At 42.9% G+C, this 25,048-nt stretch overlaps 1 protein-coding gene across 1 annotated transcript in view; it reads right to left on the bottom strand.

Annotated features, from left to right (window-relative positions):
* Nucleotides 1-1,013: 1,013 nt before the first annotated feature.
* STK4 (serine/threonine kinase 4) overlaps nt 1,014-25,048 on the bottom strand; it is a 91,843-nt gene continuing 67,808 nt past the window's right edge. The window contains exon 11 of the mRNA XM_055303569.1: nt 1,014-4,993. Within this exon, the coding sequence (XP_055159544.1) occupies nt 4,835-4,993 (159 nt within the window). The 3' untranslated portion in view covers nt 1,014-4,834. The remainder of the gene's footprint in view (nt 4,994-25,048) is intronic.

The following is a 25,048-nucleotide window of genomic DNA, read 5'->3' on the forward strand; positions in this document are numbered from 1 at the left end:
AACACTACCCAGTGGGCAGTACCGCACACTATTAGAATCACATATCTAAAGAAAGGGTGCAGTACTAGAGACCCCGGAGTCTGTGCAAAAAGATAAGACCATCTAAAAGGCTCTGCCCCGAGTCTTGGTAGATGTGAGTTTACTTCACCTCCCCTTCCCTCCTTTTAGCCTCAGGTTCTCAATCTGAGCAACAGGGAACACCCGTCATCAGTGCTGGTAACAGGGAAGGAAGACACGCAGACTATTTCAGGGAGTGAGGTGAGTCAATCAGGCAACAAGAAACAAACCCCCACACCCAGAAAGGATGACAGAGTGGCATGACAGTTGTGCACACAGACTGTGGGACTATTGTATTAAACCCCAAAGGGCAACTTGGCTCAAGAGCCTTATGCTGTTTGGTGTAATTTTATTCCTTCTCTGTTCTGGGGTAAACTTTAAGAGAACCCAGGGTCAGGTGAGGGAAGTATTTCTGGATAAGGATGGGCCCTACGAGGGCAGCTTTCCTCTGAACGCTGGGCCGCAGGTGGCCCAGCTTCATGCAACAAGAGACAGAGATGAAGGACACTGAGATGGCCACTCTCACACTGGACCCTCTGCAATAGGCTGCTCATGCTGTCACTTCTTGCCCTCTCCAGACCTGAGCCTCCTGCACTCATCTTTAAGTTCAGGATGTATTCCCTCCTCCAGCAAAGCTTTGTGGGACATGCCAGCAGGGTTGATGGTCACTCCTCCTCCTGTGTCCATGGCCCATGGACTTCCTTCTCCCAAAGGTGCTTGACCGGCTCCCCACCTGGTCTGCAAGAACCATGTCTGGTTCATCTTTATGTCCCTGACAATCAGCTCAGTACCTGGCACACAGGAGGCATCAGCAAAAGTTTTCTCCCTATCCTATCCCTTTCTCCCCCAGCTTTGGATTCCAGAATTAACACACCACAAAGTCAGTATCACAGAGCTTCACAACATGATTATCCAGGCTATAGAGGGAGGATCTCATTTTTAAAAAGAAGAAAGTCTTGGGTTCCAAAGAACAGTTTATTTAAAACAAAGGTGACCACATGTAGGAAGGAGGGAGAACAATTCTAACATAAAAACACACAGGAAGCACCTCAAATTAAAAAAATGGGGGGTGCAGGGAGGAAGCCATATCTCCTACATATACAAACTGCTGACCTCGATTGATTATTTACATCCAAACTTTATAAAATAGCATTTCAAGTCAGCACTTAAGCCAGTGTTATTAGTTTTTATTACAAAAAGTTAAAGCTACAAACTTCACATTTTTAAGTTGTACATCAGCAACAGCATTTAAGCTTTTTCCAAGTTGGTTCGAGTGCAAGCTGGTGGAAGAGATTTTTTTTTTTCTCTAGACACAAAAAAGAACAGAGTCCAAATACAATGAATACAATCCTGATGGAAACACATAGTGTGTAAGAAAGGATGGGATGGGAGGCTGAGGAGCTCCAATTCTTAGAGGCAACGTGGTATGCTGGAAAGGGCACTGGAATAAGAATCAGAAGACCTGCATTTGAATCCGAGCTCCACCATATTTTAGTTGCATGGCCTTGAGCAACAGACTTTATCCCTCTGAGCCTCAGTTTCCTTATCTGTAAAATGAGGACAATAATACCTATATCTCCCAGAACTATTAAGTTTTAATAGATACAGTGCTATTCAGATTATCTACTGAATGAGCTTTGGTGTTTTGTATCTTAAAGGGAATTTGTTCATTTTATTTAAATTGTTGAATTTATTAGCATAGTTGTTCAAGACCTTTTCCATAGTCCTTTAATATCTGTAGGAGCTATAATGATGTCACCTCTCTCATTCCTGAAATTGGTAAGAGCTACTGAAATTTGAATGGTATAATAAACCTCTGGAATTTGGCAGGTGCTCAATGTTTCCTGGATCAGAATACACAGTAGTCTCAAAGGGTCAAGGCTACAGCTCTTAAGTTGCTTCTGACTATTGGTCCTAGGTAGCTAGCCAGCCAGCCAGCCAAACATTCATTCATCCATCTATCCATCCAGTTGGTGGTTGGGAGAAGGGACAAAGGAAAAAGAAAGGGAAATCTGCTTCAAAATTACTGATGAGGAAGCAATCAAGATATTCTTAGAGAATTTGAGATTTTTTTTTTTTAAAGATACAATTAGGTGTGGGTCATTATTTCTTAAAAAGAGAGAACAGATGAGGGGAGGGGAACAGCATTCCCTGGGAGCTTCAGTCACAGATGCCAACACTCAGGGCTCAAAGAAAGCACACTGACCTATGCTGGAGTTAGCATTCAAGGGGAAAACAACTAGGACTTGCCCTGTTGCCTTTCTGTCACCAGGAAATGGTGCACCTTGTCAGGAAATGGACCTGGTCCAAAGAAATTGACTTTTGGCCTGAGGGCTTTGTCTAGCTAGACTGGTGAGCAGTGTCCTTTGCTAGAACAAAATAAACTCCGGATCAAGATTCAGGACCCAAGAATATTTATGGGGAAAAACCAAAACCTTCTTTAACTTGGATCTAGCTTAGGAAGGAAGAAATGGGCAATTCCCCTGCTGTCTGGCCAAGTGCAAAGTCCTTTCTAAAATGAAAGAGGTTGAGGCAGGCCTGTTCGCGAGCACAGTATATGGTGTGGTGGAAAGCACGCTCCATGCTGAGGTTGGTGACACTCACTTGGCTGTCACACTTGATTACTAACTCGGCCGTTTCCCAACCTAAAAATGCCAGCTGGAGTTATTTATTCTGTGCAAGAAAAGGTGGTCCCTTCATTTTAAAGACTTGTGATCTTCCTTTTAAGTCAGTAAATACTTGGTCCCATGTGGTGATGCTATGAGTCCTGACTCTGTCACTTACTAGCTGTATTGCCTTGGGAAATACATGGTCTTTCTCTCTCTGAACTGATTTCTTCATCTATGAAATGGAGATAAAGTACTTAACTTAGGAGTTCTTGTGAAGTTTGGATCTGACATATATAAAAAGCCCACCTAGCTCAGTGCCTGGCATATACTCAGTGGTCGACACATGCTAGCTGCCATTGGTTATTCCAGTGGGATCTTCCAACTGTCTTCTGTTCTATCTGCCACATAACTGCCTAACTGGCCAAACCCTGCAGACCAACCACTGCCTCTTACACTTTTTAAAACTTGCTTTTATTGCAAAGAACAGAATCTGGCCAGAGAAGAGGGACGTTCCCTGCCACTCCATTGATTCCCAGTTTTGGGAAGCAAAAGCAATTATGGAGTTAAATTACACTATCCTTATGGAGTCAAATTACATTATCCTTACAGATCCTTATTATTAAAAAATAAGCAGACATCTGCCTTTCCTGTCTTCTATTTGCTGTGGACTACATGACATGTGGCCATGAGCCAGTGCCACAGACGGATGGTTCAACCCTCTGATCTGCCTGTGGCCCTAGGTTGCCCGCGTGGTGTGGTCTGCTGTCCGGCCAAGGCTGCAGAGCTTGTGGACCAGCCAAACCTGAACCTGGCTTCCCTAGGGGGTCTCCACTGAGGAGACCAGACAAGAGCAAGTTTCCCTTGGTAGGGTCCCCTGGGACTACTTAACCCAAATGGCAGAGCTTTCTCTCTTCGGGGAAGGGAATGCTTGGATCAGCGGCCCAGGAGTGAGGAGTTCTGGTCCAGTCCCAGCTCTTGCTTCAATTTGCTTTGTGATTTTGACACTCTGTCACTTCCCCTCTCTGAGGCTTGGTCAGGTCTGATGATGCCTGTGGTCCCTTCCAGCTCTGGCATTCTGCGGGGCTGGATGGAGCCTCCTGGAGAACAGATCTTAGTCTGATATTTGTGTCCTTTCCAGACCCCTCAGCAGTAAAATAAAAAAAGAAAATAGTCACATACTGGAAAATGATCACAAAAGCAATGCCCTCTACCCCTGTCTGTAAGGAATGTGGAGCAAAATGTCCCTGTGCGATCTTCGCATGAACAATGAGAACTCTGAAAACACTTCTTCTGCGGACTGCACACAGCCCCGTGTTTGTGGAGAGGTCCTGGCAGGCCCATCCCCACACTGGGTCATGTCTCCTCTTAAGGCACTGGGCAGTATCTGTGCTGTGACTGCAGGCGGTTGGGAGAGTGCAGATGGGTGAAAGGCATTGAAGCCACAAGGGGCAGTTTGCAAAGAGGATACCAGACTTCTCCTGGGACTTGAGAAGTATACACAAACTCTCAAGGCTTTTCCTTGGACATGGTCCATAGCTCCAGAAGCCAGAGATGACCCACACAAGGCTGAATCCATGGGGAAGAACTGGCCCAAACCAAATTTTTAAATGCAGCCCTGCAAAAGAGTGAGGTTGGTTCTTGGTCGCTGAGTGACCCCAAGAGCCTCCCGGAGCCCCTGCCCTCGTGTCCCACAGTACCATAATCTTACAGAAAAGAGGCCAACTGTTTAAAACTGTACCTGTACAGAGATGCCACCACACTCAGTGGGGAATCCAGTTATAATTTATATATATGTGCATATTTATATATTTTTAAAAAGTCTTCCAGAAAGAACCTTTGAAAGCTATTGGGAGAAGAAAGACAAGACATGTAACACTTTCCCAGCTATCACTCATCCTAGAGTCTCTGGTTCCTGGGGTTTAAAACTCTGAGTTTAAAAGCGCCGATATGAATCCTTTGAAAAACATAACTGACCAATTTAAATCCATACACGAGGCGGCACGCTGATGGCAGGCAGCCCTTCCCACTGGCGCACGTCCTGAGTTCGCGAAGGTGAAGGTGCTGTGGGGAAACAATGGGGCAGATGTGTTGGCCAACAAGCCGAGTGGCGAGCAGCCCGAGTTCACCAGAGGCCTGCTGTGCGGGCGGGCCTCCTGGCCGGGCCTCCCTCAAAAGTTCTGCTGCCGCCGCTTCTTAGCCTCGATGGCGTCCAGGATCGGCTGCCTCTTGGACTGGTACTTTTGCCGGATCTCTTCAATCTCTTGCTCCATCATGGGGTCAAGGGCCAGGAGCCTCTTCTGAAGGTCCTCCACTGTCCAACTTTTAAGCTAGAAGAAGGGGAAAGTACGGTCATGACAAAGCCCAGGTCAGCGCAGAGCCGGGAAGCCCAGCCTGTCCGGGCACCCAGAAGGGAAGGCTCTGTGCTCGGACCCAGTCTGGGGTGGCCGTAGCCAGAGAGTGATAATTCATTCACAGCGTGCCCCAAGCTCTCTGGAGACGATTTATCCCTGGACAAGTTCTAGTGCTAATCTCTTCAATTTACTCTGCCATAACCAAGAACTTAACTAGTAATACTTTCATCTCTCTAACTTTTCAATGAATTACATATTGATGCATTGTTAGGGCATTAAAATAACAGCCACTTGGTGTACGCAAAATAATCCTTGCCCTAGTTCTTGTCTCCCCCATAAGATGAGCCTCTGGATGGTGACTGTGTCTCTGTCTAGATACTGTACCAGGGAGAGTGGCTGCTCACTGAGGATCAGATGCTACCCCTCTCCACGCACCCCTACCCCCAGTGTCTTGGGCACTGCCATACTGATCATCATTAACACTTATCGGGAATCATACACCAGGCACCTCTTGAAGTGCTTCATATGGATTACCTACACAAGTGTCTTGAGAATAGAGATGCAAGCCGTGGAAGGGATAGTTAGAAACCTCGGAGATTAAGGGTCCATCATCCACAGGGTACAAGAGGACGTGATATATAAACTAGTAGTGAATGCTAGTGCTAACATAGTGCTTTCTATGTGCCACTTGGTGCTCTACATACGTCTGTTCATTTAATTCTTGTAACAACCCTATGATTTGCATATATTATTATTATCCCCATGTTACAGATAAACGAGCCAAGGAAGAGGGTGGTAAAGTAACTTGCCCAGTGTCTCGTGGTTAGTAAGTGGCAAAATCAATATTCAAATCCAGACAGTGAAGCTCCAAAGTTCATGCTCATACCTGGTACCACAGAAGAGCAGAGTAGCAAAGCCCAGGTTTGAGAACCAACTAAATCTGTAGTTAAAACATGGCTCTGCCTCTTGCAATGCTCTGAGACTCAGGCAAGTCACCTATCTCTCACCCATCCTCACCTTCAGAAATGGGACAGCCATGCCTCATCATGCTTATTATTAGAATTAAATGATATCATGGCTGTAAAGATACTGGCACAGTGCCTGGTGCTTAAGAATGCAGTGTATGTTACAACCCTCTCTCTTTACCGGGGCCCATAAGTGTTATTCATGTTCAACCTGTGTCTGCAGCTGTGGAGCATGTGGTTTCACTGCTGTATGTATGGAGTATCACTGAATCCAAGCAAGCCCAGTTCTGGCTGGCACGGGTGGGAATGAAAGCCCACATTATTCACAATGGGTGGTGATTAATTCTGTGAGCTTATAACCAGTTTAATAGGTGCAGTGTTCCAAGAACTCAAAGGCTTACTCAAGTCTTCAGAGAGATTTATGGAATCACCATGTCCCTCAGCCCCTTCCTGAGGCCCCCACAGGGAAGTGGTATATGAAGGAGGTGAAGGAGCCTCTTTCTGTCCACCCTTCCTTTCCAGGGTGGGGTGTGACCAAGTGTGAGGGGCTACAGTGGCCTCCCCAGGAATGGTTTAGTGACCTGTCGCCACAGGAATTTGCCTTGGCCTGCTTCAGGGAGGTGGTCTGAGAAGCAAGAAAAGCGTAACAGTTCAAGACGAAAGGCTCTTTGTGATGTGAGAATGTAGAGCCGAGAGTGGGGGGATGCTGGAAAGCTGCATTGGTAAAACCACATCTCGTTTCCAGCCTGTGGTTTCAGACCAGCTGGAGGGTGTTCTGGGTCCCGGGACTCTCCAAAGAGCAATGCTTGCCTCATTTTTGGCCTTTTCAGTTTCTTCTCCAAAAAGAAACTGCCCCAAACCTAATACCAAGTGTTACTGGTAGTTGGGGTATTAATCTTTAGGATTCCAGATCGTTCATCCACAGTGGCTGTTCAACCCTAGACAAGTGACTACACCTCTGAGCCTCCTCCTCAGGAGATGAGACCCCAGTTCCACCATTCTTGGGCTCTCATGAGGATCAGATGAGTTAATGGGTGTGACGTCTGTAGCACAGAATGGCATGCCTTTCACGGACAGTAAACATTCCATAAATTACAGTTATCACCACAGTTATTAATAACTGCTACTGCTGCTGTTATTAACACTAGTTATTATTAATATTTTGAAAAGTCTGTAATTAATTTCCCATAAACAAATTGTTCCTGTAACCCCTGATCTAAGCCAGAATCAAACAAGTAAAAGAGAAAATATTCTACTCTATTTTGGGCTAACAATGCCTTAGGATTGGCATTTTCCCACAGCATCCATTAATTTATTTATAGCCAAACAAAAATACTATCCATCCATCCATCCATCCATCCATCCATCCATCCATCCATCCCCCCCCCTGAACAACTACCAGGGGCCAGACACTGTCCAGGGCACACAGGATACTTCAGTGAAAAAACCCCAAACCCCAAATCACTGCCTTTGTGAAGCTTACATTTCAGTGAGGCGAGACAGAGACCTGAGAATGAACACCGTAAACCAGAGGATTGCTCTTCTGTGAGAGGGTGACAGGAGACAGGGAAGAAAAAGCACAGTGGAGGAAGGGGAGGCGGGAATTGGGGGACTTGCTCTTCATCATCCATCAGGATGAAACATCAACTGTGGGATGAAGACATCAAAGTTGGGGGAGTGGCCCTGGCTTCAGACAAACCCCCCTGCCCCCTAGGCCTCTGTTTCCCCACTTGGAAGAGAAGGCTGCCGAGATGACCTCAAGTCTTGTTAGACTCAGTGTTTCTCTCTGGAGGACCCATAGATCATGAGCACCAGCATCACCGGTTAAAAGTTCACAGTCGTGAGCGACTCAATCACCATCATTCAAGCTACTCGAGTGTTTCTTGTCATTCCTCAAGTCTGACGAGACTGCTTCTACATCCTCGTTCTTGTTTTTCTCACAGCAAAACCCTCACAAAGTAATTGCTGCCTGTCTCCGGTCAAGGCTTCTAGGTTTCCAATTTCTCTGCAGTCCTTCTGCCCTTGATCTAATCTGGAGGCACCAGGCACCCTTGCTTGCTCTCCACCACCTTCACACTGATTTCCTTGCCCTCAGGCCTTGGGCTTAAGTTACACCTGACCCATTAGAACACAGCCAGCCAGTCACTGCTAATGCCTCAGTCACACCCCAGATATGGATTTTTCTGAAAACGAGCTCACAGAATGGTTTTGTGGCGCCAAAAGTAGCATCTCACCTTCCTGGTCCTTGGTGGCATAAATAAATTTCGGGTGGGTATCTCACAGTAGAGTAACTGTGGTTCTCCAGTTCTGCTGCAGCCAGCATTCTAGAGGAGCAAACACTCCCCCAGTGGAGCTCGAGCTGCTGGCAGCAGCTGCAGGACAGTCCCCTAGCATTTACACGTCCTCTCTATACTGTGATACCCACGGGGACAACTCTAGACCAGCATTCTCCTCGCAACTCCATGTTCCCACATCCAGGGCAGATCCTACTTTATATTTCAGTCCCAGATCGGCTCAGGGAAATCCGGCACCTTAATCCAACCAAAAGAAAACTCTCGAGTCCCAGCCCACCCTCACTCCTAAACCCAGTCTTCCCCATCTTGGGAGTGATATAGCACCCTCCTGCCAGGTGCACAAAATCATCCCTGACCCTTCCCTCCCCTCAGCGATCCCTGCCCATATCCCGTCCTTCAATCTCATCTCTAACTCAATCCAGGCCACCTGCATTTCATAGCCACAAGCATAAGTAAAAATGCAGAAATTAACTAGATCGCACCCCCCCACCATGTTTCCTGTTGCACTTGGAATCAAAGTGCACACCAGCACTACAGGTATCCAACAGCACACCAGGGCTACAAGGGCCCCCCCATCTCTAGCCCCACTGTCTCCTTGGACGTCATCACCCACCACTCTCCCCTCTGCTCACACTTTCTAGCCACCCTTAACTTCAAATTCTCAGACAAGCCACACTTTTTCTGGTCTCAAGGGCTACACAGTTACTGATCTGCCTGGATGGCTCGTCCCCCTTTCTTCCTTATGTTTTAGGCCTTAGCTCAGAGGGCAACTCCTCAGAGAATTGAGCAAGCCTTCCCTGAGCATCTTCCCTCAAAAGGTTGCCTCCCTGACATGTCGAGTTCTCTATCTCAGCCCCTCATTTATTTCCTTCTTTTACTTGTGTCTCTTACTGGGACGAAAGTTCTATGAGGGAGGTTACTTGGTCTTGTTCACTACACTGCAAATCATACTGGTTGAAGGAATGAATAAATTGCCCTTTGTTTCCAGTCAAATAACAATGGAAGCCACTGATACTTCTAGCTTCCCGAGCGCCACCATATGCAACAGGGCTCCAGGCAAGGTGCTGTGGGGACCCAGGGTGGAACAGGGAGTGAGTTCTGCCCTCAGAGGGCTTCTATTCCTCTCAACATTCTTTTGAAATTGAAGGAAGTCTCTGCTCCCTTGATTCCCACTTCTGTGTTTGATACTGACTGATAAGAAGCAAGTCTCCAACCATGGCTTAGTCATCTCTGACGGGCATGTCCATTTTAATTTTTTATTCCAATAAAAAAGAACTATTGCTCTGGAAAGAATAAGATGATCAAAAGAAGACATGATCCTTCTGGGCAAGACAACATGCCAAGCCCCGAGTCACAGGCTAATCCTTAATGAAGTTGGGTTATGCTGAAGAGAACAGACCAAGCACAGGGATTTTTTTGCTCTCTTCCCGGGAGAGGTCACAGAAGGGAGGAGAAACTAAAATAAGCCTCTTAACCATGGTTATTTAGAATCCTCCAACCACTTGGATGCTAATCAACACATCAGTCTTGAGTACATGGACAGGGATGGGCTCTGAATCTGACAGTACAGATGCTGTGTGGCTGTACGCATTCACTACTATCTAACAACACGCCTTGACTCCACTCGCTGTTACCTTTCGCCCTGTCTGATGTCTGTCCAATGTCTGAGCAAGCAAAGGCAACAATGTATGTGCAGTGCAGGTGAGATTTCTCTGCAAGGCTGTGGTCTCTGGAAAGTGGGCACTTTTTCAGCCTGAACTTCAGCCGGATACAATGCTGTCTCACTATGAGATGCTACACTTAGACATGGAGGCAAGATGTTCATTACTGGCGTGTGTGCCATGTGTCTGGCACTGAGTGAAGCAGGTGTCTGCAAAAATCAACTCATCTGGAAGGTAGATATTATTCCTGTCCTCCCTTTACAAGTGAAGTCAACAATGATAAGAGTGAGCAAGTAACTTGCCCAAAGTGATACAGCAAGGAACTGGAAAAGACTGTAACCCCCATCCCCAAGGGTTTCTGGAAATAGGCCTGTGTTAGTGATAAACACAGGAAGATGGGAAGAATCACGAATCTGGCTGGTATTACACGTATCAGATGGCCCTCGCATTCAAAAGTGCCACTGCGGGCAATAATGGTGACTTCAGGCAAGTCTCCTGACCTCTCTGTGATCAGGTTTCCCCATCTGTAAAATGGGGATGGTACTGTCTACTTTGTTGTCTTTCCTCCAGTAAACCTACACAAGGCCCTCTATGTGCCAGGCACTGCAGCTGAGGGGCAGTGACCCAATTCAAGGCTACCAAACAGTATTCAGATGGAATCAACCAACTTTCCCAGCCACTCACCTGGGCCAGGAGCTCCACTGGGCAACATGAATGTAAAAGGCAGTATGTGTTGGAGAAACAGCAAGGTTTTAGGCAAGAGCGCTGGCTCTGAGTCACATGGACCTGGGTCCCACTGTAGCTCTGCTCTTGGGGGCTCTTCCCTTGGGCAAGTCACCTTGCCTCACTTTCCTCATTTTTCAATGGAGGACAACAGGATTTATCCAACAGGGGAAGTTGTGACATCCAGAGGTGCTGGTAAAGTCTATAACATAGTGTCTGGTGCACACCAAAAGGAACGTGGTTCAGTGGGAGCTACCACCTTAAATTCTTTTTGGGAAAATGTTTAAGTAACATAAATGTTAATATAATGTTTAAGTAATACAGCTGCTGCTGTAGGAGCTGAGCCTGATGGGCTCACAATATGGTGTAGGACACATACCACAAATGCAGAGGGGCCTCTGGTGAACTCTGTGTGAGAAACCCAAAATAAGATGAATCTGGCTTGTTTCCTCTGGGCCAGACCACAGCACAATCCTCAGATTCCTAGCATTATGGATTCCCAGCATTATGAATATATGAATACAGAAGGCTAATGGGAACTGGTTTCTTCTCAAATAGCCACGATAACTCTGAAATTCCGAATTACATTGCGTCAAGCAGCCTGGAGAACAAGTGGGAAGATCCAGCTGAAGTTTCATTACAAGAAGTAACTCATGGGCATTAGAGTGACAATTAGCCTATCATGCATGAGCGGAGTCAAGATGCACTAAACACAAGGCCCACAATGAACAAACGGGTCTGGCCCATAGCCAAGGTACAGGGTTCAAAGTTCTGCTCCTCTGTTGCTAGAAACTCACCTCAGAAGTCTATTGCACTAATAGCGTTATGCAATGTCCCCCAAAAACCATCAGAGAGACTTGACAAAGCTTTTAAGGACAAGCCTCAAATCTGTACACACTATACTTGCGCATTCATAATTCTGCATCCATTATTACAACCAGTCTCTCAAACACATCATCCATTCTAGACAGGTGAGTCAGGCTGATGCCCTGTCACAGGTGATGTTTTTATAGTCACCCAGAATGAGGAAAGAACACACCTTTAGAATTTAGCAAGACGACGGGGAAGCTTGAGAGAGCTGAACAATGCCACTAAAATGTCATTCCATAACTTCAACACTAGCCACTAGAAGGTCAGCAAAAGTGCAATAGGGAAAATGTACTAAGGTCAGTCAAAAGCATCTAAGGTGTTGCTTTAGTTCCACTGATGTGAATCTGTCTCTATCTAGGCATGTGGATTCTAGACCAGGGAGAGGGGAGTTAGTCAGATGCTCAGGTGATGCGGTAATCTCTTAGCAGATGAGTGAGAAGGTAGCCAAGCAGAGAAGCAAGCAAGCTGACAATCATATATCAACTCTTGCAGGTGAAGTAAGTACTAGGCCACTCAATTTCAAAAGATCTTGCTGCTTAAATGAATCTTGTGGGAAATTTCCTCTGATTCAAATTATGGTCATGCCAAATCATGCTTCCATCAGCCCCTTGTAAAATCTTTCTAATGCAAAAACCTAGTATTAATGCTTATTTCGATCCCACTTTGAGTTTATGATTACTTTCATGGGATCAACCCATGGAATTGTTATCAGAACTTCCACGTTCTCAATCCACGGAACTGTTCACCAGAATTCCAACCAAAGAAAACATGGCTGCATGTATTTAAGATATTTACCAGAAGGACTGGACCTTAAGCCTGGGTAAAACAAAGAAATCTGACTCCACACAGGCCCCTGATGTAATGACACAAGCTTTGACATGGCTCAGGAGACTAGCTTCAAACAACCTGATGGCTGCATCCAGGGAGCCTCCCGCCCACAGGGCGCAGTGCAGGGCACATGTGCGTATTTGTGGGTGTGCAGGATGCACTCTAATATATGGTATAAACAAAAGAACAAAAAGCAAAAGTGTTTTTTTTAAATAATGGGGTTTCACTATAATACAAAGTTCATAAAGTTTATATTTACATATTATTAGGTTTTTGTGATTTATCAAAAATCATCCTTCAATTTACATGACAAAATTAATTTCTGAGGTAGTACTTTTGCATGCTTAGATTTACTCCAATTCTGTTCTGCCATGAACTTTCACAACTTACCCTGAAAATCACAATGCTCCTGCTTTTGTTGTTTTTTTTGTTCTGAGAGTTTTATAACAGTAAGTTTTGACCAACCCCAGCTTTTCTCCCCTACCATCATGCCTCTGGCTTTCCACAGCAAGAACTCATAAGGAGCTTTCATACCCCAAATACCGAAGAATAATGGCTCTTAATAGGCACTGCATTGCTGCTCCCTACCATTATATATTTAATTATAAAGATGTAGGGAGTACCTGTTCAGTGTCAGACACATGTGCCAGGCCTGGCTGGGGCAGGAGCAGGGATGATAGAGGTGGGGGTGAGTAAAGGTGTGTGTGTGTGTGCGGGGGGCAGAAAGCATACAGCAGGATCCCTGTACACTAGACGTGGAGCAAAGTGAGGTCGGCAAATCCTGAAAACAAGCTACAGTCTATGGTGTTATTAAGTGACTCATGATTGCTAACAGTAATCAGGGATGCTTTAATTGAGTGCTATGTACTCAGCACTTTACATGCATTATTTCTGTAATTTTCAGAACAGTCCACAAAATAAGTAGTAGTATCCCCTTTTAGCGAGGTGGAAACTGAGACTTAGAGAAATACAGGAATTTGCTCAGTAAGTAAACGGTGGAGTTAAGCTATGTGCTGTAGTATGTCTAATGGCAAAGCCTTAGACAATCTTGTGTCAAGGAAGCAAGAAAGAATCCTCATGGTCAGTCTCTGAGAGAAAGGCCTTGCCTTTTTAAAAACATGCATTTATAGTGCAAAGAAGGAGCACTCACTCTAATTTAGGACAAAGTCTGAATTGTCGAATATTTTTAAATGACATGCAGATCTTGTTTCAAATATCTATTGCATTTGAAATACAGAGGATTGATAAAATTAGGTTAAGTAAACAAAAGCATTTATGAGTTCATCTCATATTACTAATAGCTACTCAGAATTCCTTCAGGCACTGTATTTTTTCACACCTCGATGTGTCCGCTGAATATAATCCTGTCTTCAGTTAAGGGAATGCCCATTTAACCTTCCAATCCAGTCCAAGCTCTCACTCTTCCCTCTTGCCAACTACCTTTTCCTTTCCCTAAAGTGGGAGCTATTTAAGAGCACAAACTACATCTAATATATTTTCAGAGAGTCAGGCCAGCAGAAAAAGGTTCTCAATAAATATTTAATAAAGAAACATATCCCTAATCTTTATTTGAAAACTATACTGACTTTTTATTCGGTTCCCTCAAGAAGCTTTGGAAATATGTCATCAATAAATAAACCTAAAAGTATAATATAAGTTTGTTAAATAAGGCTATGTCAAACACTACAAACTGACCCATGCATGCCAAAATCAAAATGAATAGCACATCCAGTGTCATGATTAAAATAAAGCTATAAATAAATAAATAAATAAATAAATAAATAAATAAATAAAAATAAAATAAAGTTACAAGGGAAAATGGACACAAAAATTCACTCGTCTTTGTTGCTAATGATACTCTTTAAGAAAAATTCTATTTTAAGAGCAGCTCTACATTAGTTTATAAATTTCACACTGAAGGAAACTAAAGTGCAAGAGGAAAACTTTCAGGAGGTTACTAAACACCTAATCTAGAATAATGGTAAATGTCTAAAGAAGGTGGAGTATAAGAATAGAGCAGAATGTGATGCTCCTGATATCTGAAAGCAGTAATGGGAGACATCCAACCTATCATCATTCTTGTGAGGATATTAATCTTTCAAAAGGTATGAAAACCTAAAACACAAACTGTGCCAAGCTCCTGTTTTAATGTAGCTTAATAATTCAGGAAAAGAGCTAGCTGGTCACCTAAGACTCCCTGCAAGCTGTGCCTCTGTACACTTCCTTGGGCTGGAAATTTCCAAGATAACAAAAAGGCCAAGCCTTCCTCTCTCATCTTGCCAAATGAAAGAAGCCCAAAGAATCCCAAGCAAAATGAAAGCTAAAATACAAATTGATCTCACTTCATTTAATACAGGCAGTCTTAAATGGTATCTCAGACTAAAAAAGATCCAATTTAAATACACCAAAAGAACAAAACGTTTATGGAAAACTGGTTGAGAATGCACCAAAGCTCTCTGAGGAAGCTACTTGTAGGCCTGAATTTTTACATTTTGGGCTTTCTGATGCGGGAAGACTTGTAAGTGAACAGTGCTCAATTTCTGGAAAGTATATAAAACTCTGTAAGCCCTACTGCCGAGTACTCCCATGTAATGAAGTGTCAGAGATTTGCAACCTAAATACCCAAAAAGAAATATTCTCTCAATATCCCTCAAGAAAAAAAGAATTCTACAACAAAGGCAGACTAGTTCTATCTGCAAAGCATGTCACAATCCTTCTGTAATGGCCATCAAGTCTTGGAGACCTGAACCCCCTGCAGTATCAGAAATATAAATAAGGTTAGAGGGGTAGGGATGGGTGTGTGTGTGTGTGTGTGTGTGCGCGCGCACGCATGCACACACACGACACTTTCAATTCTGGCAAAACCACATAACTACTAAATAAAAATGTGTATTTTTCTGATTTACGACTGTCTACAAAAGATGGCTTTATTCCTTATTCTATAAAAGCATTAATATGTATATGTTCTTGGTATTTTGAGATGGCCCTTTATTCTTTTCAACAAGTATTTAATTGGGTATGGATAATCAAATGTGCTTTAATGTATGCCATGGTAATACTTTTCACATGTGTATAAATTCACAAACCAGAAAAAACTCTTTGTAAAGACCATGTGTCCTAGATTTGTGGTTCAAAAAGGATGATCACCATATTCCCAGTATTAGCTCATTTAAGCTCAGAGTTAAAAACACTTAGCTTTTAAAAAACAACAAAATAACACTAAGATTTTCTGGTATGAAACTTAATCTAAAATTTTATCCTAAATGTTTTCTATAATAAGCAAGCACCATGAAGAAAGAAACTGCCTCCAACCTCAGGTCTGACCAAAAATTTCAATCTAGAATGATCATGAGGGGGGAGAACCATGATGTGTGTGGTAATATACCATGATTAATAAGATATATATAAACTTTTTCTTCGTAAGTTTCCCTTGGGCATGCTCCCTGAGCCCTAGGGAACCACACAAAGTTTCCCTAGACCTTAGAATTACTCTTTCATCATAAGCAATCATTCCTTGTATTAAACTGCCCTTGGTTAACTTACTTTGCGGCTTCTGTCGCCTGACTGGCCCCAGACTGCTACAGGGGGAAGGGCGGCAATGAGTACACATGAGCGCAGGCTTGCCCACTAATGGAAAAACTTCCAAAATGCCAAACCCCAAATAAAAATTTAAATGTAAAAAATGCCCAGACAACCTCAAATGCAGAATAGTCTTGAGTATTTAACAGCCCGAGTGCAGAATTAAAATACTCTCGACTTGCTCCCACTGAAAACTGTATTACTGGGGAATAGACAAATTGTGGTTTATCCACACAATGAAAACTCCACAGTAATCAAAAGGAACCAGTCCATATACAGTAACATAGATGAACCTCACAACAGTATGCTAAATTGACAGACCAAACACGGAAGGCAGTATTCTGTGTGATTCCATTCATTTGGTACTGTAAGAAAGGAGACAATCAGGACAAAAACCGAGCATGAGGAAACTTTCAGGGTGATGTAAATGTTCTAGATCTTCTTTATGGTGGTGTCTATACAATTGTATCTATCAAAACTCATCAAATGGTCCACTACAAAGGGGGCAAATTTTATGGTATGTAAATGAAGCCTCAATAATCCTGACTTTACAAAACAAAAAAAAACTACATATCAAAAACTGTGGAACGTGTTTAAAGTAATACTTAGAGGGAATTTTATACCTTACATGCATATACTAGAAGAGACAGATGATTAACGACTGACAAACTTAACTGTCCAACTAAAGAAGGAAAAACATCCAGAATAAACTCACAGAAAGAAGATAACATAAATTCATGAATTCTAAAGCCAATGCCCAACAGCACAGACGATTAAACCAAATATGGTGGTTCTTTCAAATGACTACAAAAAAGGAGAAAATCTCCGATAAAATTAATTTTTAAAAAAGGAGAAGAGGGACGCATGGCTGGCTCAGTAGTTAAGCACGACTGCCTTCCACTCAGGGCGTGATCCTGGAGTCCTGGGATCGAGTCCCACACTGGGCTCCCTGCATGGAGCCTGCTTCTTTCTCCCTCTGCCTATGTCTCTGCCTCTTTCTTTCTGTGTCTCTCATGAATAAATAAAATCTTAAAAAGGAAGAAAAAACAAATATTGGGAATGAAAAGCAAGTTGGAATTACAGATACTACAAATTTTAACATCCAAAACTTTGCCAAAGAATGAAAAAACCTAGATGAAATCAAGGTTTCTAGGGGGGAAAAAGTGACTAGATTTATCTAGAATAAAACCATAAAGACCACAGACTAAGAAATCTGGACCACAAGGACAAAGTGGGAGGAGCTGGACTGTTCACCGGGTACACTGAGATGAAAGAGCCACAGAAGATGAAACAATCTTTGCAAATACACGCAACAATGAATTACTGTGCAAAGATGCTGCCCTACAAGCAGGACAAACACATTCATTCCCAGAATTTGAGGTTCTGACCCCAACGCAACCACGGAGATACTTCCCAGAACTTCCTCCTAGGAAAGAATGGGGAACCTTCCAGGGGCCAGAGATAATTGTTTGCATACCCACCTCCCTTCCTTAGAATGAGAACACTGCTCTTCCCAGTGAACCAAGAAAGCATAAAGAGAGGTAGGACAAATAGTATGCCTTGTCAAGAGGGGCCAGCAGAAGCCCTGCTGGTACTGCCTGGTGTGGAATGCAGGATTTAAGGACTTCGTTGTACAATGACAATAGTAATAATAACTGTAACAATAATTAAGCCAGTGTTAGAAAAAATACTATTATTAGCTAGTCACTACATTAAGCACTCTTCTCATAATCTCATTTGATCTTAAATAAATCTACAACTATGATTATTAATCCGTTCTATAGTTGGGGAATTTGAGGTTTGCAGAATTCCATAATTTGACATTACACAGTCAGCAAGGGGCAAAGACCAAAACTGAATCTGGTTCTGTCAGACCCTCATCTGTACTCTTAATGGAATATCATCCACTATCTACTATTGGTCACGTGCTTTTCCCCTCAAGGTCTGAATTATAGAGAGAATAAAGCACGAAGCTACCATCAAAGCAAAATTGAATAACAGAGAATACCCAAGATTTCTTTGCTTGCCTTGGTAACAATGATTTAGCATGAAGACTGGCAAGGACTCAAGTCAAGTCACCATAATACCAAGTGGTTATTCTTGCTTTCTCTACCTGTAAAATGGAAAAGTCCGATAATCCCAACTGATTGTAAAAGTCTCCGTGAGAAATAATCAAAATAAACACATGGGTAGAAGATCCCGGGACAAATTTTGGCGCAAAATAAAAAAACACAGATCTTCAAGCAGAGCTTTGGAGGTGGACTACTTCTCCACTGTGGAATTCCTCCTTCTTCTCAGAAATGACCAGACCTGGTCAAGAAAACGTTGGACAGTGCCTCTTGTTGGAGATGCAGCAGGAGCTGGCACACGTACTCTGTAAGGACCCTTTTGGCTCTGACAACCCATCTTTCTCTGACTGAGACAGTGCTGGAACAGCTTACTGAGAGACAATGACTTCAAGACACCTGTGCTTCTAGTGAAGCCACAGGGAATGGACCTCAGGACCTTGGTGCCAAGACACTACATGCAGGTCTTAGGATCCATTTCTGATCTTCCACTCAGCCACCTAAATCTAAATTCTTTCTTTTCACTGATCATCCTACCACTACCAAACTTGCAAAATGCACGGTCTGCACTCTGCTCACCATGTGATTGAGATAAAAATCCTCCTATATTTTAACAGCAGAGAACAAGCAGCCATGAAGAACGAACTTTAAAGGACCAAGCTGCCAAGCAGGCACAAATCAAGCGGTCTCAAGCCAAACAAAAGAAAGGAAAAACAGTGTCAAGCTCACACCAGCTGATACCATTTATGCAGCCACCTGGGGTCACAAACCACCTTGCTTTCAGGGCCATTTCAATAACTGACTTTAAAACTAAGCTCAAATCAGCCAGCGTGATTCACCAGCAGAACCAGGCTGCTGTGACCTGAGACAAAGGCGACATTCATTTGCCATGTGGTTTCTCAGAAGGCATATCTAAACAGCAGGTTTCCCTGGCAATGCTGGATACATACTTCTTTTTTAGACTGCTATTCTTGGCTGGTTTTCTGAAAATAAAAAGTACAAGATCTCATTATATTCCCAAGTACAAATGAATTCAGCCTTAACATACTTTAAATCCAGCTTTACAAGAAAAATAAGAAACTTGAAAGAAAAATAGTATACTTTGTCAAGAACAATTTAGGATAGTCTTCTTACCAGAAACTGCTCAGTATGATTACCCAGTAAAGATCTATTAACATGCAACTGGTGTTTATCCTGGCTACCTCTGGGGCATCCACATAGCACTGTAGATTTGGAGACCCCAGTACTAATGATGGTCTCCATTTATCTTTCCTCCAGTGCAGGATTATGAAAAGAAACTCACCAAAAAAAGATTAAAAAGCCAACAAGTATGGAGATACTCCAAAACAGAAAGTAAAGAGTCTGAGGGCACAGGGTCTCCTGTTTCAAATGCTTCCTGAAATCACACACTCAACAGACAAAATGACAAATGCAAACACAAAGCCTCAACTCCTAAACCTGTCACTGACAACAAGAAACCGGGCTTTGTAAAGCAGAATGACCTAAACGCAACCTAATTCCAATCAAAGAAGTTCCAAATATCAAACGCCAAATAAAAAGAGAAAAATTAAGTCAATCAAAAGAATACAATGTGGGAGATCATCAAAAGTGTCATAAAAAAGTGGTAATTTTATAAATGTTTTCAATGATAAGTGGAAAAGTTTAAGATATATTGAGAAAAAAAGCAAGATGCCATATTACCATACAGTATAATCTCAGCTGTGAAAAACAATATACAAGTATAAAAACCCAGAAGCAGCTCTGTTAAAATGTAAACTGATTCTTGTTAGGGGTCACAGAACCACAGGAGAAATTTTCTTCCCTGAGCTTTTCTTTAATTTCTAAACTTGCTGTAATAGGCATGTATTCTTTTTACACTAAGGGGGGGGGGGAGAGCATTGCCATCTCAGGAGGGCAAAGCAACACTACAAAAGAAGATGAAAAATAACATTTATCAAGTGCTTCCTGTGGGCCAGGTACTGTCCTAAAAGCTTTGTGCACATCATCTCGCATGATATTCACAACAGTCCCACAGTAGAGACAGGTGTGATTTTCATCCATTTTTGACAGGTATGGAAACAGCGTTACCTGGGTGACATAACAGGTGCAAAAGATGGGATATGGTGCCTAATGACGCTGGTGGTTTCAAAAACTCTGTATACTGCCTGTCAATCATAATCACAGAATCTGCCTCCCTGCCTGCAATCTGAACCTAAAAACAAGCATCAATGATAAAATCTACTTTAAAAGAAATTACAATAATTTAGGAGAATAGGATTACAAAAGAGCAATCTGCCCAGATAGTCAGATAGTCAAATAAAATTTTAAACTACTGAAAGCACCTCTAATGAAAGCTGTAAGGAGAATCTATGTGACAGAGCAACCCATCACTGTAGGGGGAAATATACCAGCCCAACAAATCCAAGCCACAGCTAAACTCCACAGTACAAGAAGAGAAAGCTAGGACTATCTGTCAAAGAAAGACTTCTGATATCTAGTCATCAAACTGCCAAGGAAAAAAAAAAGCATTTGAAAGATACAATTAGTAGGACTTGAAAAAACAGGATCTGAAATTGCCCTTCCCTCCAAGACACTCCTCAGCAACAAGAGGCATTGACCATTGGAGGCTAGAGAATAGAAAGAAACTTAAGCATTATACTTGATGCCAAATTATATAACCTACAACCAGTTCAGGAGGACCCCCTGACTCTTTTCTCAGTCCAACACTGAAGCCCTTGTGGTTAGAAATAATCAATTTTGCTTGGCAAAAGAACATCAAGACATAGAAGTACTCTGGATCAAATTCTGTAAAATCAGCCTATTTCAGATGCATTAAAGTGAATGCCAAGACCAATATTCTTGGTCTGTTCACAGCTCCTTACTAGAGGTTTTAACTGAAACTCAGAGTTTTAAATGGAAAATTTCTATCTTATAAAAACAGCCACTTTTAGATACTAGAAGCCATCAAGATTTGGTAATTCCCAATTCCCCATGTATATTAAAAATTGTTGGTTGTTAGGAAAATTGGCTAGCTGATTAGAAAAACATAAAAGTGGACTGCTACCTTATCCTTTACATCCACACAGATTACAGACAATAAATAGTGAGAAAGAAAAAAAGTACACATTCTAAAACAAAGTAAGGATTAATTAACATTTTTATAATCTTAGGATGTGAGAAACTTCCAAACATGGCATAAAATTCCAGAAGCCACAAAGGAAAAGCTGCTAAATCAAAATACACAAAGAATTTAAATATCTGAACAGTTAGATACCACAAAGTTTTTTTTTAAATTTTTTTTTATTTATTTATGATAGGCACACAGTGAGAGAGAGAGAGGCAGAGACACAGGCAGAGGGAGAAGCAGGCTCCATGCACCGGGAGCCCGACGTGGGATTCGATCCCGGGTCTCCAGGATCGCGTCCTGGGCCAAAGGCAGGCGCCAAACCGCTGCGCCACCCTGGGATCCCCACAAAGTTTTTAAGAACTGGGAAAATCCAGATTTTCTTACATGCACCCCAAAGTTTATAGCAGCATTATCAACAATAGCCAAGTTATGGAAAAAGCCCCAAGTGTCCATCAACTGATGAGTGAAGAAGAGGTGGAATATGTGTGTGTATACACACAGACACACACACACACACTATACACACACACACATATATACACATACACACACATATATATACACAATGGAATAGTACACAGCCATCAAAAAACCTGAAATCTTGCCATTTGTAGCCACGTGGATGGAGCTGGAGTACACTATACTAAGCAAAGTAAGTCAGAGTAAGATAAATACCATATGATTTCACTCATATGTGGAATTTAAGAAACAAAACAAATGAACATGGGGGGTGGGGGGAAGAGAGGCAAACCAAGAAATAGACTTAACCATAGAGAACAAACTGAGGGTTAGGGAGGTGGTGGGTGGGAGATGGGGGAAATAGGTGACAGGGATTAAGGAGGGCACTTGTGATGAGCACTAGATGCTGTACAGAAGTGATGAGTCCCTAAATTTGACACTTGAAACTAGTATTACACTGTATGTTAACTAACCGGTACTTAAATAAACATTTGGAGAAAGAAAAAATAAAATAAAATAAAAACTGGGAAAACATCTTTACCATGTATGTTAAAAGGCCTGAAACCTTACTTTGAAATTAAAAAAGAACATAAGAATTCCATTAATAATTACATAAATAACACAAACTGGCACTTCAAACACCAAAAACAACAGGGAAATCTGACAATATGTATCATAATTTAAAATTTATAAACAGTTTGGCCCAAGCATTCTACTTGCAGGAATTAATTCTAAGGCCATGTATATAAGGCAAAGATGTTTATTAAAGCAACTTTTAATATTAAAAAGCTGGAGGCCACCTAAATGTTCATGATTTGGGCACCTGGGTAGCTCAGTCGGTTAAGCATCTGACTTTGGCTCAGGGCATGATCTTGGGGTCCTGGGATCGAGTCCTGCATCTGGCTCCCTGCAGGGAGCCTACTTCTCCCTCTGCCTATGTCTCTGCCTCTTTCTCTGTGTCTCTCAGGAATAAATAAAAATTTTAAAAATCTTTAAACGTCCATGATTTGGGGACTTGTTAAATCAGAGGTCACAAAAGCCAAAGTTTTTAGGGGATGGCACAGGAAATACAAGTAAGCTCAAAAGGCCAGTTATGGAACAGCAAACAGGAAGTGGTATGTTCTGTGGTGAACTGGAACACTCCTACCCATCTCACTAATTCAAACTGTAAACACATATGTGCCCCCGCCAAATTGGCTCTCGTTCCCACAGGCCCCCCACCTGCCCAGGACTCGACGTGTGATCCACAGCCAGGGGATGGATACTGCTGCCAGGGACTATTCTGGGAGCAGCCGGGGAGGATCCCCTTCCTGTGAAGGACCCTATCACACAGCAGCGGCTACGATCTCACACTGAGCTCCCTCGGGGCTACAAGTCACACAGCCTTGTTCAACAGGCCCATGCCCAGAGCGCAGAGAAGGGAAGGCGGCAGTCAGGGAGCGAAGACTAGGCCTTCTGTGAGGTCTTCCTCTTACACGGGAATGAAACTGAGATGGGAGGAGAGGTGGTAAGAGCACATGGGGCGAACACGCACAGCATGTACCTTCTTCCATAAGGGTACAGAAATCCTCACCTCATGCTCTCACCCCAGGAGCTGAAGCACCGTTTCTGAAAATGCTCACACAAAGTGTGAATTCATGGGACCACTGCTAGACACTCCTGCAGCAGGAAACCTCTGGGTAGTGGCTGCCTTCATCGGCCAAGCGGGCACAGAGAATCGCCACAGATAAGGAGACGGGTGGCATATGGCATTTTATCACAAGGTCTGGACTCCTGCCAGAAAACCAGTTTAAACTAATCCTAGAGTGGTTAGTTTATCATTACAACAGCACTTTAAAAGTGGAAAACGTCTACGGGGATCTGGAATAAGTACATCTCTTCACAATGTGTGAGGATGACTCTGTGCTTGGTCCTGCAGTATCTGGGGGAATGAGAGCCCCCAGAAGAGGACATCAAATTTCCTGACTTCATTTGAAACATCACTCCCTGAAGATTTTTTAAACTCCAAAAGAGACACATCAAATGGAGAAGAGATTAGCTGCCAAGAGTTAGGAAATGGGGTGTGGAGGGTGTGCCTATCAAAGCCAACGAACGGGAGTGCTCCTTATGGTGATGGAAGTGTTCTTTATCTTGATGTATTAATGTCCATATCCTGGTTGTGGTAGTGCACTATAATTCTGTAAGACGTCATCAGTGCGGAAACTCAGAGTACAAAGGACCTCTACAATTATTTCTTATAACTGTATGTAAACCAATAATTATCTCAAAATCTAAAAAGTTTAGTTACAAAAAAGAATATAGATAAGATTTATAAAAAGATACATCCATGTCTAAAGGTTACAAAATCCTGGAATAGTATTAAATATTTAATAGGATTTTCCTAAATAAAGAGCACATGGAAGGGACTGGTGGAGTAAAGGGGATCTGAGTTTGCCCCTTCCAGCAGCTGGCCACGTTCTGCTCCTACATCATGTGATGTGCAACAGAAACCATCATTTCAAACAGGAGCACTCCCAGGTGTGAGCTCCCAGGTACAGCTCTCTGTGTCTATGGGTCTCTCTTTTTCAATGATTCCGTCTCTCTCTCTCTCTCTCCCTCCCTCCCTCCCTCTCCCTCTCCCCGAGCAAGCTATTTTATGTTAACAATGGCACCACTGGGATTAAAACTGTTTTGAAAAAGAACATTGGGGCACCTGGGTGGTATGTCTGCCTTCAGTTCAAGTCATGATCTCAAGGTTCTGTGATCAAGCCCATGGCGGGCTCTGTGTTCAGTGGGGAGTCTGCTTCTTCCTCTCCCTCTGTTGCTCTCTCTCCCTCTCAAATAAATGAATAAAATCTTAAAAGAAAAAAAAAAAAAAGAAAGAACATCAATGTGGGAACTTTCCAGGTCTTACAGCTTCCAGGCAGGCACAGAAGGGAAGCAATCTGATCAGAGAACACACAAAAGGCCTGTTTGAATCAGTGTGTTTGATATTTAAACCATGTGACTAAGAAAGTCACAACAGAATTAGGCTCATTTTAGGTATGAAATACACACTTCAAAGCAGACAACATTTAACCAGAAATGGGAGCCACTACAGTAGGACCCTCAACAAAACCATGAAATAAGCTGGGGGCCTGACTCCCCCCTTTCTGCTTTGGGCAGCCCACATCATTATCTTAACTTCCCCCCTCACACCGGTGATTCATCTCTCCCATGTAACTATTACACGTGTAAATAAGATTTACTAAATGCCTGCTATGTGTCAGGTACTCTGCTAAGCACTTTAAGAGCACTTTCTAATTTAATCTTCTCAATAAACCTGACGTAAATATGATTAGTATCTCCCTTATAGGTTAAGTGACTTGCCTAGGGTTACATATCTCATAAACAGTGAAGCCAGGACCGAATCCAGGTAAACTTGGTTCTTGGTCAGTCTGTTATACTGGCTCCTATACTTACTCTGGTCTCCAGGGCATC

The sequence above is a fragment of the Nyctereutes procyonoides genome, unplaced genomic scaffold (genome assembly GCF_905146905.1).
Source record: "Nyctereutes procyonoides isolate TBG_1078 unplaced genomic scaffold, NYPRO_anot_genome, whole genome shotgun sequence".
NCBI classification, from domain to species: Eukaryota; Metazoa; Chordata; class Mammalia; order Carnivora; family Canidae; genus Nyctereutes; species Nyctereutes procyonoides.